Source organism: Cynocephalus volans, chromosome 10, assembly GCF_027409185.1.
Source record: "Cynocephalus volans isolate mCynVol1 chromosome 10, mCynVol1.pri, whole genome shotgun sequence".
In the NCBI taxonomy this organism is placed as follows: domain Eukaryota; kingdom Metazoa; phylum Chordata; class Mammalia; order Dermoptera; family Cynocephalidae; genus Cynocephalus; species Cynocephalus volans.
Genome location: NC_084469.1, coordinates 120,443,253 through 120,457,481, shown reverse-complemented (window position 1 = coordinate 120,457,481; position 14,229 = coordinate 120,443,253). Strand labels below are relative to the sequence as shown.

General features: G+C 45.5%; 1 protein-coding gene across 1 annotated transcript in view; it reads right to left on the bottom strand.

Annotated features, from left to right (window-relative positions):
* Positions 1-13,492, bottom strand: part of CDYL2 (chromodomain Y like 2) — a 193,829-nt gene extending 180,337 nt beyond the window's left edge. Inside the window, exon 1 of the mRNA XM_063112080.1 lies at positions 13,307-13,492. Within this exon, the coding sequence (XP_062968150.1) occupies positions 13,307-13,330 (24 nt within the window). The 5' untranslated portion in view covers positions 13,331-13,492. The remainder of the gene's footprint in view (positions 1-13,306) is intronic.
* Positions 13,493-14,229: the final 737 nt, after the last annotated feature.

The window sequence follows — 14,229 nt, the reverse complement described above, 5'->3', positions numbered from 1 at the left end:
GAATAAAAGAGGCCCTTGCTGTTGATCACCTGTAGGGATGTTAGTGAAAGAATAAACAGATGACTTCAAACTCTCATCCAACTCCAAGATTCAGAATCCTGTGCATACAAGACTGCCTTATCTTTACTGATAATGCAAAGCTGAATGCTTTCAGTGGGCTTAGCTTACCGGAAAACAATGTCCACTAACAGATCGATAAAGACATAGAAAACACACAGGGAAAACCGAAAGACTGAAAATGCCTTTAAGCATCATACCAAACAGATTACAGAGATATCTGAGACAATTTCAACTTTCATGTAAATGAAAGACCTGAATATATTAATTATATAATGATACAAAAACAGATTTTTATAGGTGCTATATGTTAAGTGCTAAGTATGGAACAAGACAGACAGAATCACTGCCCTCACAAAGCTTACAATCTATTGAGAGATTTAGAAAATAAGATAATAAATTACTACATATTCAAGTGAGTGCTATAAAGAGAGAGGAATGGATTCTACAGGAGCCCAAAGAAACGGCAGAAAACACTTGATGAGTCAAGGAAATTTTGCCAAAGCAACATCTAAGCCAAGTCCTATAGGATGAGTAAGAATTGAGCAAGGAAAAAGGTGGCAGTAGCTAGCAATGGAAAGTGTCCCAGTCATTTGGAAGAGTATGGTTAAAGGAGAGAGCATGGGATGTTCAAGGAACTGAAAGCAGGTCTCTCTGGATAAAATATATGCATTAAGTAGAGAAATAGTAGGAGGTGAGGAGAAGTCAAATCACAAAAGGCTGATACATCCTTTAAAGGTATTTCATCAGGAGAGAGACATGATTCAATGGAGATTTTAGAGAGACATTTGTGAGTACAGAATGGAGAGAAATTGGAGCAGGCAGGACTAGATGCAGCGATATCAGCTGAGAGGTGCTGAAGCGCCCCAAGCAATGGGATTGTAGTGGATTAAATTATGTCCCCCCAAAACTCACTGAAGATTGAACTGTGTCCCCCAAGTTTTACATATTAGAAACTTGGGCTGTGCTGTGACTGTTAAGAGGGTAGGAAATCCTATTATGGTAATTGAAAGGTGGAGCCTTGAAGAGGTGATTGGATTGTAGGACCGTGCAGTTGTGAATGGATTAAAAATGGTGGCCATGGGCGTGGTTCTGAGGTCTTTAAAAGAAGTGGAGAGTCTGTGTCTCTCTTTCTGCCCTCTCCCTGCTCTCTCCGCTTCCACCATCTTGCAATATGAGAACCCTGGGCCACTGTTGCCACCACCAGATGGACTTTGGACTTCCCATCCTCAGAAACTGTAAGCAATAAATTTCATTTTCTTTACAGGGACTGTGTGCTGAATTAAAGTGGTGAGAATGAATATGAAGAGAATGGGATGGACTCCAGAAATGTGCAGGATGCTCATTTAATGAAACAGTCACAGTGTCTGGGCAAAATAAAGAAGGCCATACTCCTAGCTCGGGAACAGGTGGATGAGGCTAGGAACCCAGAAGGAAGATCATAAGTTCAACATATTTTGAGTTTAAAGGGCCCATGTAGAGTTAGATGGATAGTTCTGGAGCTCAGGAGAGAAACCCAGGCAGGTGTGACTTGGAAATCATCCACATAGTCACTGCAGCACAGTGAGAGAACAGAAGAACCCTGGGACAAAACCATGAGAAACTGCAAAGTTTAAGGAACGGGCAGCAGAAGATAAGGACACACAGGCCACTGAGGAGTGGAAGAACCCATTGAGGAAAATGTTCCATAAATAAGGAGACCCAAGAGAAGTGATGGCCTCTGAAATATTTCCCTGCATGGGATCCTGTGCTACATGTTGAGTGAAGAGTCAGGGGAATCATAGGCAAGATCCTAATGTGGCCAGCCTATCAATACTTAAGACCCAGCCTGCCCAAAAAGCTGGCAAACGACAAATGATGACTTCAAGAGAGTAACCAATAACCTAAAATACAACCAAAGTGACAGATGTGTATCCTGGGGCATCCAGAGCAGACAGACTCACCCATCAGTGAATGGCAAAAAGAGATGGTGTAATGGATGGCATGATGCCCACCCAGTTCCCCTTTTCAGGGTCGATGTACCCATTCCCACAGCTGCAAAGATTATCTCTGCTGCTGAAGGCTCGCAGATGTGTCCCTCAAAGGGAACTGCCATCTGCCACAGGAAACTGCCCTACCCAAGGATACATCCCTCCTATGGGCCAGCCTACCAGCAATAACCGTCTGATGCAGGGATATGAGGGCCCAGTTCCTTTGCCTCAATTTGGGATAATTCTGAAGGGCCATCCCAGCTCCAGAGCTGCCCATAGGGTCAGCTGATACCTAAGATGCAACCTCATTGCAGATCCAATTCTGCCTTCCTTGCTTCCTTATGGGTGTATCTGCCAAGAGCACTCTTCAATAAATCCTGTGGATACAACTCTCCATTTCAGACTCCCATCTCTAGGCAACCCAACCTAAACACATTATCAAACTGAGCCGAGCCATTGAGGCTAGAGAAGGGAAGCAGAGCTGCAAACGGCAGAGGCACCTGCAACCATAGGGCAGTTTTCGCGTGTGCTCAGTGTGGAAGGGGCTCAGTCACGTGCACAACAGAGAATGGCTACTCTCAATCTAGTAGTCACCGTAATGAGGGACAGTGGCTTGAATGTTTCAATCAGTTAAAGGGACTTTTGTTACCTAATAAATCTATACAAGTTCCTGTGGAAGGCAAAATGGAAACTTGAATTTCCAGGGCAATCTGGAGGAAGCTTCTTGGGTAAGGGAGAGACTATCGCTATACAGGAAGCAATAAAGGAACTTTACTGAAGAGATGGCCAAGGTGGTCTGGAAGCATAAATTTCAAACATTTTCAATCATTCATTCAATGAGTACTTATTGAAAGGCTACAGCAAAGTGCCATGAGCTGGAAATACAATCATGCATAATACAGACATAGTCCCTGCCCTCACAAATCTTAGAGGCTAGCAGAAAATGGTGGAGCTCAGCTAATAGAACCATTTTTCTCATCAAAATGTTTCCAGGAACCCTAACACATAAAAATGGATACATGTGATAATTTCTTAGTGTAGATGTCATTTGTAAGTTTAACTTATGACACTTTCTTATCACTGAGTTAACTTATGAGAGCAACAAAGCCTGTTTTGATTATAGCAAAATGTTTTAAAGTTATAGCAAGGTTAGCTGCCATCCTATAAAAGCCTCGGCAGCCAATTTCCTTCGGCATTTGGTTTGCTTGTTAACAAGAAAACAATTTTTGGTTTGCTATGAAAAGTAGTTATAAATGCTATCAGGTTTGGTTTGGTTTTATCATCTCCCTTTGCAATCTCAGGATATTCCTCATTCTAACTGATCCTGATGTCTGAAAGAAGAGAAGAAGGAAATGTCTGTTCCGTGGTTGAATCTCTAACACATTACACTGCTCTCATTCCTTCTCTCAAATTTAAGTCAGGGAAGAAGGACCTAGAACTCTCAATAAACCCCAACACTACCTTTTATGTGATACAAGGATACAAAGTGTTAGACATTCCATTATTATCTCATGCTGATATTACACCATGTCGTGAACATTCACCACCACCACCACTTGAACCTTGAGTGGTATTTAATTGAGTGTGGTGAGTGTGCTGTAGAAGTGTATTTGCTTATATAATTTTACATGAGGAGACATGGATAGGCCTGAATTTTTTTAAGAACATTGTGGATGTTGCTAAAATAGGGCATTTTCCACAAGTTTCAATAAATGTCCAGAGATGGCAGAAAAAGCTACATTCTGAGGCCTGCTTACAAATAAAGAGTTAACCTGGCTACACCTGTTAACATATGGAAAATGCCATTGTGTTAAAAATACGGGATATAGCCATATATGGGTGTTATGTGACACCTAATTTTAAGAACACTGGACTAGAAAATAAGAAAATAAGAATAAAGAAGGAATTCCCTGACCAAGAATCTGAGAACAGGACCCCTCGGTAGAGAAATTCCTGGTGTGGCAGTGTGTGGCCCACAGCCCCAGTACCACAGATGTGTCCCAAAAGTCTCCATGCTGATATTTCTCCAAGTTACTTATAAAGCAACATGATGATGGATCAACATGGAAATTTTGGGAAAGATGAGGTGACTGGAGTGAAAAGAGAATAGTTTGGGAGCAGCGCCCTTTGTAACAGAAACTGGGACATAAAGTGACAAACGGCCCTCCGAGGCTTCTCAGGAACCTTTCACTGTATAAAGTCCTGACCAAAGGATGGACCTTTCACTGGAGCATGTGAAAGTGGCTACGGCTAGCTAGGAAATGTAGGAACACAATGATGAACTGAAAGAAGGGAGAAGAAGGGATGGATCGAGGCCACGAAGAGCTACTCCACAACCCCACCGAGCCCTCACCTCACAGAACCAGAGGCTGGCTCAAAGCAGAAATGAATTTCAGACCCAGGACAGGCCCTGCCCTTGAGGTCCAGCACTACCTATGCCTGCCACCCAAACATGGCTCCATGAACAATTCTAGTGTGATAGAACACCAAGCGCCGGCAGCGTTCATGGAGTTACCAGTTCTGGTCTAGACCCCACACACATACAAACAAGATGATGACAGCTACTAAAAAGCAAGACATTTATTTGAAGAGGTAATAGACTCAATTAGAAGGAGATTTTTCAAAAATAGAAGAGATCTCATTTGACAGCAGAGGCCACTAAGGTTCGAAAGATTAAAAGACTCATCTAGCCGCACACTGTTATCAAATAGTGTAGTGTGGCTGATACCCAGACTGTGTCAGTCAGGGCTCAATCAGAGGAGCAGAACCACTAGGATATGTACCTTAAGAGATCTATGCTAGGAATAGGCTTACACAGTTGAGGGGCTGGCTAGACAAGGCTAAAACCCATAGGACGGGTCATCAGGAAAGGCAGGCTGGAACCCTTGTGCCTGAGCTAAAGCTGCTGTCTGCAGGTAGAATTTCTAGTTCTTCAGGGAAGCCTCAGTTCTAGTCTTAAGGCCTTTCAACTGATTGAATCGGGCCCACTAAGATTATCTAAGATAATCTCCCTTACTTAAAGTCAACTGATTGTGGACTTTAATCACATCTGCAAAAGACCTTCAAAACAACACCTGGACTAGTGTTTGACTGAATAACTGGGCACTGGAGGCAGCCAAGTTAACACATGAAACAAATCATCAAGTTGATTTATCAATAGCACCACTGTGTTCTGTCCACCCTACCTCTCCTCACAGGTGAAAGCTGCTGCAACAAACCCTTAATGAAGAAAGGTTCTTATAGCTATAAAAACGAATGAAATACTGCCATTTGCAACAACATGGATGGACCTTGAGAGAATTATATTAAGTGAAACAAGTCAGGCACAGAAAGAGAAATACCACATGTTCTCACTTATTGGTGGGAGCTAAAAATTAATATATAAATTCACACACACACACACACACACACACACACACACACACGCACACAAAAACCGGGGGGGGGGGAGAAGATATAACAACCACAACTACTTGATACGACAAGCAAACAGAAAGGACATTGTTGGGGGGGTGGGGGGGAGGGAGAAGGGAGGGAGGTTTTGGTGATGGGGAGCAATAATCAGCCACAATGTATATCGACAAACTAAAACTTAAAAAAAAAAAAAAAAAAAGAAAGGTTCTGTATGACTACATGATACTTGCTCTACTTTTTTTTCTCCAGTTAAAATTACTGACACATCAGACACAACTGTCATAGGTCAGCAGAAAAAGGGTTGGTGGGGTTTATAGAAAGTCACTTCTACTACTGTAAGTCCAATAATTCAGTCTACACCACAGTCTTTTGTTATCTAAGTCATCCAAAGTAGCAGAGCACGTGTAGCACTAGAGGAATGGACGTGACTCATCTGTTCTCCCACGTCACCCCTGGACATCACATGCACTCACTCCTCACCATCACACCCAAGACTCTTAAGAGCTGCTCATACAAGATGTCTCTACATGTACATTCCCCACACACCCTCCAACTCTCCATCATGCTGCAATCAAGCCCTCCCCAATCCACCAACACACTTGATGGAATAGATGCATCCCAAGGTTATCAATGACTTACTGGTTATTAAATCCAAAGGGCACTATTGGCCATCCCCTCTTTCTTAAAATGCAGTCTTCCATTCCCCTCCACAATGGCAAAGCCTCTGGTTTTTCTTCTACCTCTCCTGCTACTCCTTATAAATCTGATCTTCTTTCTCTTCTTCCATCCCTAAAGTGTCCATTGTCTCCATCACTGGACCTCTCTTGATGTTTATACACTGTTCTCTGGCTTTAATTATAATCTACATACTAATGATTCCCAATCTCTATCTCTAGGTAAGATATTGCTCCTGAGCTTCAGACTCACGTGACTTACTGCTACGAACATCTGTACCTGGATGTTCTAGAAAAACTCCAAACTCATTGTCCTTTCCACTGCCTCCACTTACTTCAACCAATGCTTCTTCCCAGGTTCCGCCATGGATCTAATGGACTAAAACTGAAACCTAGAAATTATCCAACTCCTTCCTTTCCCTTAATCCCTACATACTGTCAATTAAGTTTTATTTGAGGAAGGGAGGGGAAAGTAGAGCTGAAAATTACATTTTTCATCCAGCCTCCTTTGTAGCTAGGTATGACCACATAATTACTTTCAGTCCAATTAGAAGAACACAGGGTTGTATAGATAGAACTTCCAAACAATTTACGAAGAGACTTTTGCTCTTCCATCCTTCATTCGTCCTCTTACAAACAAGATGGCTATAGCTCCATGGCCATCCTGGACCATCAAGTGACCTTGAGGATAGAAGCCACAGCTGAAGATGACAGAGCAGAGAAAAAAGGACCTTGGAACCCTGAGAGCTTCAAAGAGCATCATATCAACCCTGGACGGCCTAACTACAAGCCTTATTTCATGTAAAAGAATAAATCTTGTTTAAGCCACCGTTGTATATTTTCTATTATATGCCGCCAAACATAATCCTGATTGATATATCAAACTGGGTTGATTCTTTTTAAATCTTTCAATTCCATGCATTTCTCTCCATCCTCCCTGCCACTCACTTTGTTCAAGCCACTGTCATCTGTTTCAATTACTAAAACAGCACATTAACTGGTTACTCTGCTTCTAGTCTTCCTCCAATCTAATCTACTGTCCATTTCTAAAGGGCAATCAGGGATTATGCATAAATAGCATTAAAAATATTCACATTCTTCAAACTAGTAATTTCACTTCTCAAAATTTATCCTGAGGAAAATAAGTTATTCATACAAATAATTATGTTTATGAATGTTCATAACAGCAATACTTATAATGGTTTACAAATGAAAACAATATAGATGTCCAACAACAGGGGATTAGTTATTCAAAAAATGATGCATTCAAGGGAAAATTAACCTGTCATTAAAAGTCATGACATAGAATAATATTTTAGGATATGTGAAAATGATGTATATATTTGTATATACATAAATATGTGTAGAAAACGGTTCCAGTATTACTTTTGTATCTCCACCAAAAAAGCTAGCATTTAATTCAAATACCGTGTTAGTATTTATGGAATATTACATGCTAAATGCATAACAACAGTTATCTTAGGTACCATAATTTTTACTTTTTTTCTTTTTGCTTGTATTTTTTAAGACTTAACAATAAACAATTTTTTTCCAAAATCAGAAAAGATAAGAAATATTCTCAGTAAGTCCTGCAAATCTGGTCATGCTCATTTCCTAGTTTAAACTCCCCAAGAGACATCACTTCCTCTAGGAAGCCTTCCCTCATTCCCCCAAGGCTGGATCATGCATCCCCTCCACATGCTCCTAGAGAACCCCCTCTTCACCTGTATTAACACGTTGCCTGCTGCACCATAAACTGCCTGTTTTCTTAACTGGATCTCCCCCTAGACATGGATGCAGGGAGGGCATGATCATCGTTTCCCTAGTGCCTGGCATATATTCGGTGGTCTATAAGTATGAAATGGGTGATGGTGCTATGAGCTCAGCCACTCCTGTACCTCTCTTCACTATCCAAGAGATCCAGAAGGACCCGTATCTTTGGAATCCAAATGCATGTCTCCAATACTTGAGATCTTCAATAATCACCAGGCCTGAACCATTCCTTAGCAATTGCTCAGGTTGCAAGGAGTCATGTTAACCCCTTTCAAGGCCAGTTTAAGCCTCTGAAGAAATGATCTTATATAATAAGGAGTAACTTGACATAAAAGTCTATTTGAAAATAAGCTGAGGCCTATGCACACTGATAACTTAAAATCACTTTCAAAAGGTGGGAGAATCATACATCCATTCCATATTCACTGGGTGCCTACTAAATGCCAAGGAATCAATCCAACTCAAGTGATGCATTTTCTCTGAAGATATGTGCCTCTTCAATTACTGGCACAAAGATTCAGGAAGTTGTACCACTGACTATCCCTCCTGCTAGTACACATGTTTCTCTACAGGAACTACTTCAGAGGTGATTGGTAAACAGAAGAATGATGTCAGTATAACAAGTAAATTGTGTTGGTTCATATGCTATTTTTCCTAGCTTGTTAATATTCTGAAGCAATCGCAAGCAAGCACTTTCACAAGGAAAGAGAAAGACTTAAGTATGAAGACCTTAAAACAAAGCTGAAGCTGTGCTTAAGTGCGTTCCTTTAGCGTGAGCAGTAGCTGACTTTGTGGCTCTAAGAACCACAGCGCTTTCCACTATGTTCACCTGCGCGGCGAAACTGCAAGAACAGATGAAGAAGCTATGAAAACACTTCTCCCTAAACGGAGGAACACGGAAGGCTATGCCCTAGACCAGATTTAACTTTGATGAAAATGGACTCTATCAGACGCAAACGCCTTGTGCAATCTACAGAGAGAAGGACGCACAGCTCAATTTGAAGACTGTAAAGGACAGATTGCGAAGGACAAGTACCAGCCAGTGGAGATTTAACCAAGCTGTATCTCACTAGATTTGTATTCGTTTTGGTTAGTGTTCTGGTCACAAAGTGCAATAGGTTTTCAGCGCTCTGCCTCAGTCCTGTTTTTCCCATAAACTCCGTTATTTTTAGTGCGTGATTTTGCAGAACACGAGGTGCTTATACAGCGCTATAGCGAAAGTGCCTCGGAGCATTTTAACCAAAGAAAATGTCTTTCAACAAAACCAAAATTATTCTACTATTTATTTTATTTGGTATAAAACAAAAGAAATGTTTTTTGTTTTTGTTTTTGTTTTTGTTTTTGACTGGTAAGTGGATTGCAACCCTCGGCACGGTGCTGTCTGCACCACGCTCAGCCAGTGAGTGCACAGGCCATCCCTATATAGGATCCAAACCCAGCAGCCTCGGCACTACCAGCGCCGCACTCTCCCGAGTGAGCCATGGGGCCGGCCCAAGAAATGTTTTCTTATATATATGTATATATTATACAAATGTAGACATAATCATACACATGCACATATAGATTTGTATGTATATAAGGATGAATGCACATCAGTCCCAAAAGACACTGTGTACCTTAAAAGCATTTCATCCTTTTAAGAGAGAATTTTGGGAAGTGTACATAAACTGAATGTTAACGCACAAGGAATTGTCAAGTCCATCTCAAAAAGTTTCAATGTGGCCATACTGATTTCTTCTATAGACATAAAGCATTCTCTTCGAATATTTTTGCCAACAAGGTGGAGACCTCCTCCCCACTGTCAGCTAATCACAGGGGAGGGGTGTAAAACACCACCCAATAGCAAGGAAAGCCACATGGTTGAAGCTTAAATGCATTGTCTTTCTAGTGAAGAACGGTCTGGTTCTCTGTTAAAGGACTCAGTCATACTTCCTTGCAGAGGGAGAACTGAGCTACCCCTCCACATAGTTTTACCACCACCGAGGGACCATGAGCTGGGGAAGAAAAGAGAATACAGTGCAACACCCAACATAAAGATAAAAAGGGTCATCCAAGGTGTATATGTCCTCTGTCCGCTGATTCAGTCAACAAGTAATTGATTGTGCAAGGAGCTAAGGACTCAGAGACAGTTCTGAGTTCCCTATTCCAATGATTATGTCTTCCTTATGCCCAAACATCTTAGCAAATGATTGACTAGAATCCTGGGGCTGCAAAATCTAATGCCTATTAGAGCCAAACTAAGAATGTAAAAATGCAGGAGAATGGGTACATGGTAACAGAAAGCACTGGGACAGCAACAAACTAGAGATCACATGCTCCACCTAAAGGTATTCAAATCCATTTTTCTTAGCCACCATTGAGGCAAGGCAAAATACATACACAGCCTAGATCTGGTTCACAGGCCTCTGCTTTATGACCCTATGTTTAGCAGAATGTAGACCACAGCATCTGGATAAGGAACTTTATTTTGTATCCAGATACCTGACTCTAAGACATCAACCAATATCTAAAATCACCTTCCTAGAGGTGATAGCTATAATGCAAACACATGATGAGAATTCTACTATAGAAGTAACAAAGCAAAACTATCTATCAAGATCCAAAGTTTCAGAACCTGAGCTTGATTCCATATTTCTTCATTTTAATTGAAGAGTGCCAATTACATAAAGTTTTCATTTCTGGTGTCTTTATAATCAGCCCCTATTCCTTAAAAGTGCTACTTGGGGAAGGTTTACTCTTTATAATTGTCTGAAACACCAAAGACAAAATGAAGAATCTCTCCAATCCAAATCACACCTTCATCATAAAGGGTCAAAGAGAATGTCAGCAGACACACAGTTGAAATATATCAATTACGAATGTAATCATTCTTAGCCCACTCAAAATGTGGTTTCTTGGTTAGAGGTTACATGAAACCATTTTATGTACAACTGAGTATAACATTTAATTAAGGTAATATTGTAATTTAGAATTTGATTTTTTTCCCCAAGGTCAATGTACTAGATATTCCAAGATTTTTTTTCTTAAATCGACACCTTGTTTTTTACACACACAATTTTACAGTTAGAAATATATATACTAAGGTACACTTAGCACTTCTTGTTTTACAAACAAAATTTGAATAAATTAAATTCTTCAGTATATGTTATGTTATGCAGACACAGGCTATAAAAACGTTGACATTGGTTATGTTCTCGTAATGCAATTCAGCCCTTTTAGTAATGATGATATGCAAATAATTAGCCATGGGAAAACCATTTTACATCTCGCACAATTACCTACTATTACAGAAGTAATTATTATTATTGTCCTGCTTATTGAACTTCAGTAAGAACTCTTGAGGTGCTAAGATATTTCCAAGGCGGTTGTGAAAACTCCTCTCTTAACATACTCATCTGGCAACTATAATTACCAATAGGAAGGCAGTTTCAGATGAACATTAAACAAGAAATTATCCCCAGAAGGTTCATAAGTTCCAAACTTTAAGTGGGGGTAATACTGACAGTTCCTAATATGTCCTCTTAATGTCTTCATGATGTAACTTTTCACCCAGGCAAGGTCAGCACCTCTAAGACGATTCGATACCAATGGGTAGAAAAATCCATGATCCCAATGAGATCAGTTTTGCCCCAGAGCAATATCTACTTTTGGCCAATGTCCGATAGTGCTGGTTATACTTCAGGAAGCTCAATCAAACATTCCACATCACTGAACATCAACTCTTGGTTTCAGAAATTGTCTGCCATCTTGAAACAGACCAAGGAGCTTGGGTGATCCACTGACACATCTGCCAAAGTTCTTCACAAGGTCTCTATGCAACTTTGTCTTCTCTATTAGCGCAGGGACGAGGAAGGCCATATCCTAGAGACAAGGGCAACTTGCATCACTCTTTCAAAGATGGCTAAGATCGCCCATTCACCCCACCTGAGCTCACTACCTAGTGGTCCATGACTGGGCCTCACCAAGTCCAGAATCATGCAAAAGACCCTAGTCACACAGGAGGCTAAGATGGTGACCTGCCTGTTCCCTATTCTTCTCTCACACCAGCCAGCAAATCCACCATCTGAAAAAGCTTCAGCTGCCCAGGAGGGCCCAGAGGAAAAAGCTCATAGTGGGTGAATCGCCACTGCCATCTTTTACCCAAAGGGCTAATCCCAGCCTTTCTGGGTGCTCATCTCAATTTAGCCAAAAGCCTTGAGAACAAGAGCTGGTGTTAACAGATTTATGTTCAGGGGTGTCTAGGTCCAGGCTGACCCCTGAGGCTGGTTTCTTAAAGGATCAACCCGCCTTCTGGTTGAAGATGGCTGGTCTCTTAGCTTCTTTATCTTTTCTTGAGGGCCAACACTTCTCTGAGGGCATTCTCCCAAAGGAGCGGTAGTAGTTTCTTGCATTGTCCACTTGTCAGGAATCCAAAGCAGGAAAAGTTGTGTCCAGAGCTAGCTAAGCCCTAGCTCCCCCAGAGATCATGGGTATTTCTCCATTGTTTCAAAGCTGCCAGACTAATGTCTTCCTTCACCACTTTTGAGACGATTTCAAAGTATCCAGTGCTGGCCTCTACCTGTGTGGCCCTCGAGACAGGTAGGTACCCGCTGAGAGTGACAGAGAATGTTGGGAGAAGGGCTCACATCCCACATCCTCTGGCAACGTGTAACCACCCACCTCCGACTTCCATGTTCCCTTCCCTTCCTCCGAGGGCCCTCTGCAGCGCCCCCTTTCGTCCCCAGTGAGCATGACACCCGCAAAGACCGCCCCCACGCCCCAGCCCGGAGGGCTTCCGAGCCCGTGGCGGGGGCAGCAGGTGAGGGGAGGGGCGAGGTGACCCGGTGGCCCTGGGGAACGGTTTGGCGGGTGTCTCCTGAACGCCCACCAACCGCCCCCTCCGCAGCCCCCCAAGACCCCACCTCGTCCCCGCCGGGGCTCCGCTCGGATCGCCCGCCCCCCTCCTCTCCCGCGTCCCCCGGCCCAGCCCGGGCCGCGCACCCCCGCCCCGCACCCCCGTGGGCAGCGGCGCGGCCACCCGCATTCCCGGCACGTCCGGCGCCGACTTTTACCTGTACTTTCTGCACTCGAGGCGGCTCGTCGGGCGAGAAACACCTCCCCGGGACCGCTACCTCCCCCGCCCCGGCTCCGCCCGGCTTCCTCCTTCCCCTCCAAGGCCGCAAAGTAGATGGAGTAAGAGAGTGTGTGCGCGAGAGAAAGAGAAAGAGGGAGCGGGCGCGGGCGCCGCGGGAGGCGGCGGGCGGCGAGCGGGAGGCGCGCCCGGCCCCCGCCACCCTCGGGCCGCCGCCGCCGCCGCCGCCGCCGCCGCGGGCTCGGCAACTCCGGCTCGCGCCCGGCCCCGGCCCGGTCCCCGCCGCCCGCCGCCGCCGCCCGCCGCTGCCCGCGGCTGGGGCCGGCCCGCGCCCCGCGTCCCCGTACCTCGTAAAGGTCCCCAGAAGCCATGCCAGGCTGCGGAACTTGGCTCGCCGGGTGTGCGCGTCTGCTCGCTCGCGCCCTCCGTTTCGGGTGCGCGCGGGGGCCAGGGTGCGCGTGTGTGTGCGCGCGTGTGTGTGCGAGTGTGTGTGTGGTGTGTTGAGTAAACTGTGTTTTTGCAGAATGACAGGCTTGGGGGCTGCCTATGCGCAGAATCAGAGCGGGCGGCGGCGGGGCTGGCGTAACCGGCAGCGGCGGCGGCGGCGGCACGAGCGCGGGCAGCAGCGACGGCCGCGCAGCGCGCCCGGGAGGCACCGACGCGGCCCGAGCGCCGCGGCCCCCGCGACCCGGCGACCCGGCGGCGGTGGCTGCAGCCGGCAACGGCTCGCCCCGGCGCCGCCTGCAGGAAGCCGCCCCGCGCCCGCCGCCGGCCCGGACGCTGCTGCCACTGGGCGAGTCCCCGCCCCCCGGGAGCCCGGCCCGGCCCCCGGGGCGGGGGGGGGACGGGGGCGGTGGCCCGGCCGCGCCCCGGGGGACCGGTCCGGGAGCCGAGGAGCGCTCGGGCCCGCCCCGCCGCCCCGAGCCGGCTCCGGAGGCGGCCGGCGGGGCCCCTGGAGGGTGGCGGGCCAGGTGCCCGGCGGGCGTGCCCGGCCCGGGCCGCGAAGGGGCGGCCGGAGATCCAGGCAGCGGAGGTCGCAGGGAAAGGGCCCCCGCGGAGCTCAGCTGGCCCGGGGTCCCCCACCTCTCTCCTCCGCCGCGAGAGGACTGGGCGCCGCCCCAAGAGACCTGGCCCCTCGGGGCTGCGCGGCCCCTCCCTCCAGGCTGGTTTGTAAGATGTGGAGGCCGCGGGGAGGAGGGACGAAATGGCCCATCCAAAGACGCCTTGGAGAGCCAGGACAGCGTGGCCACCCCATAAACCCTGGAAAGTC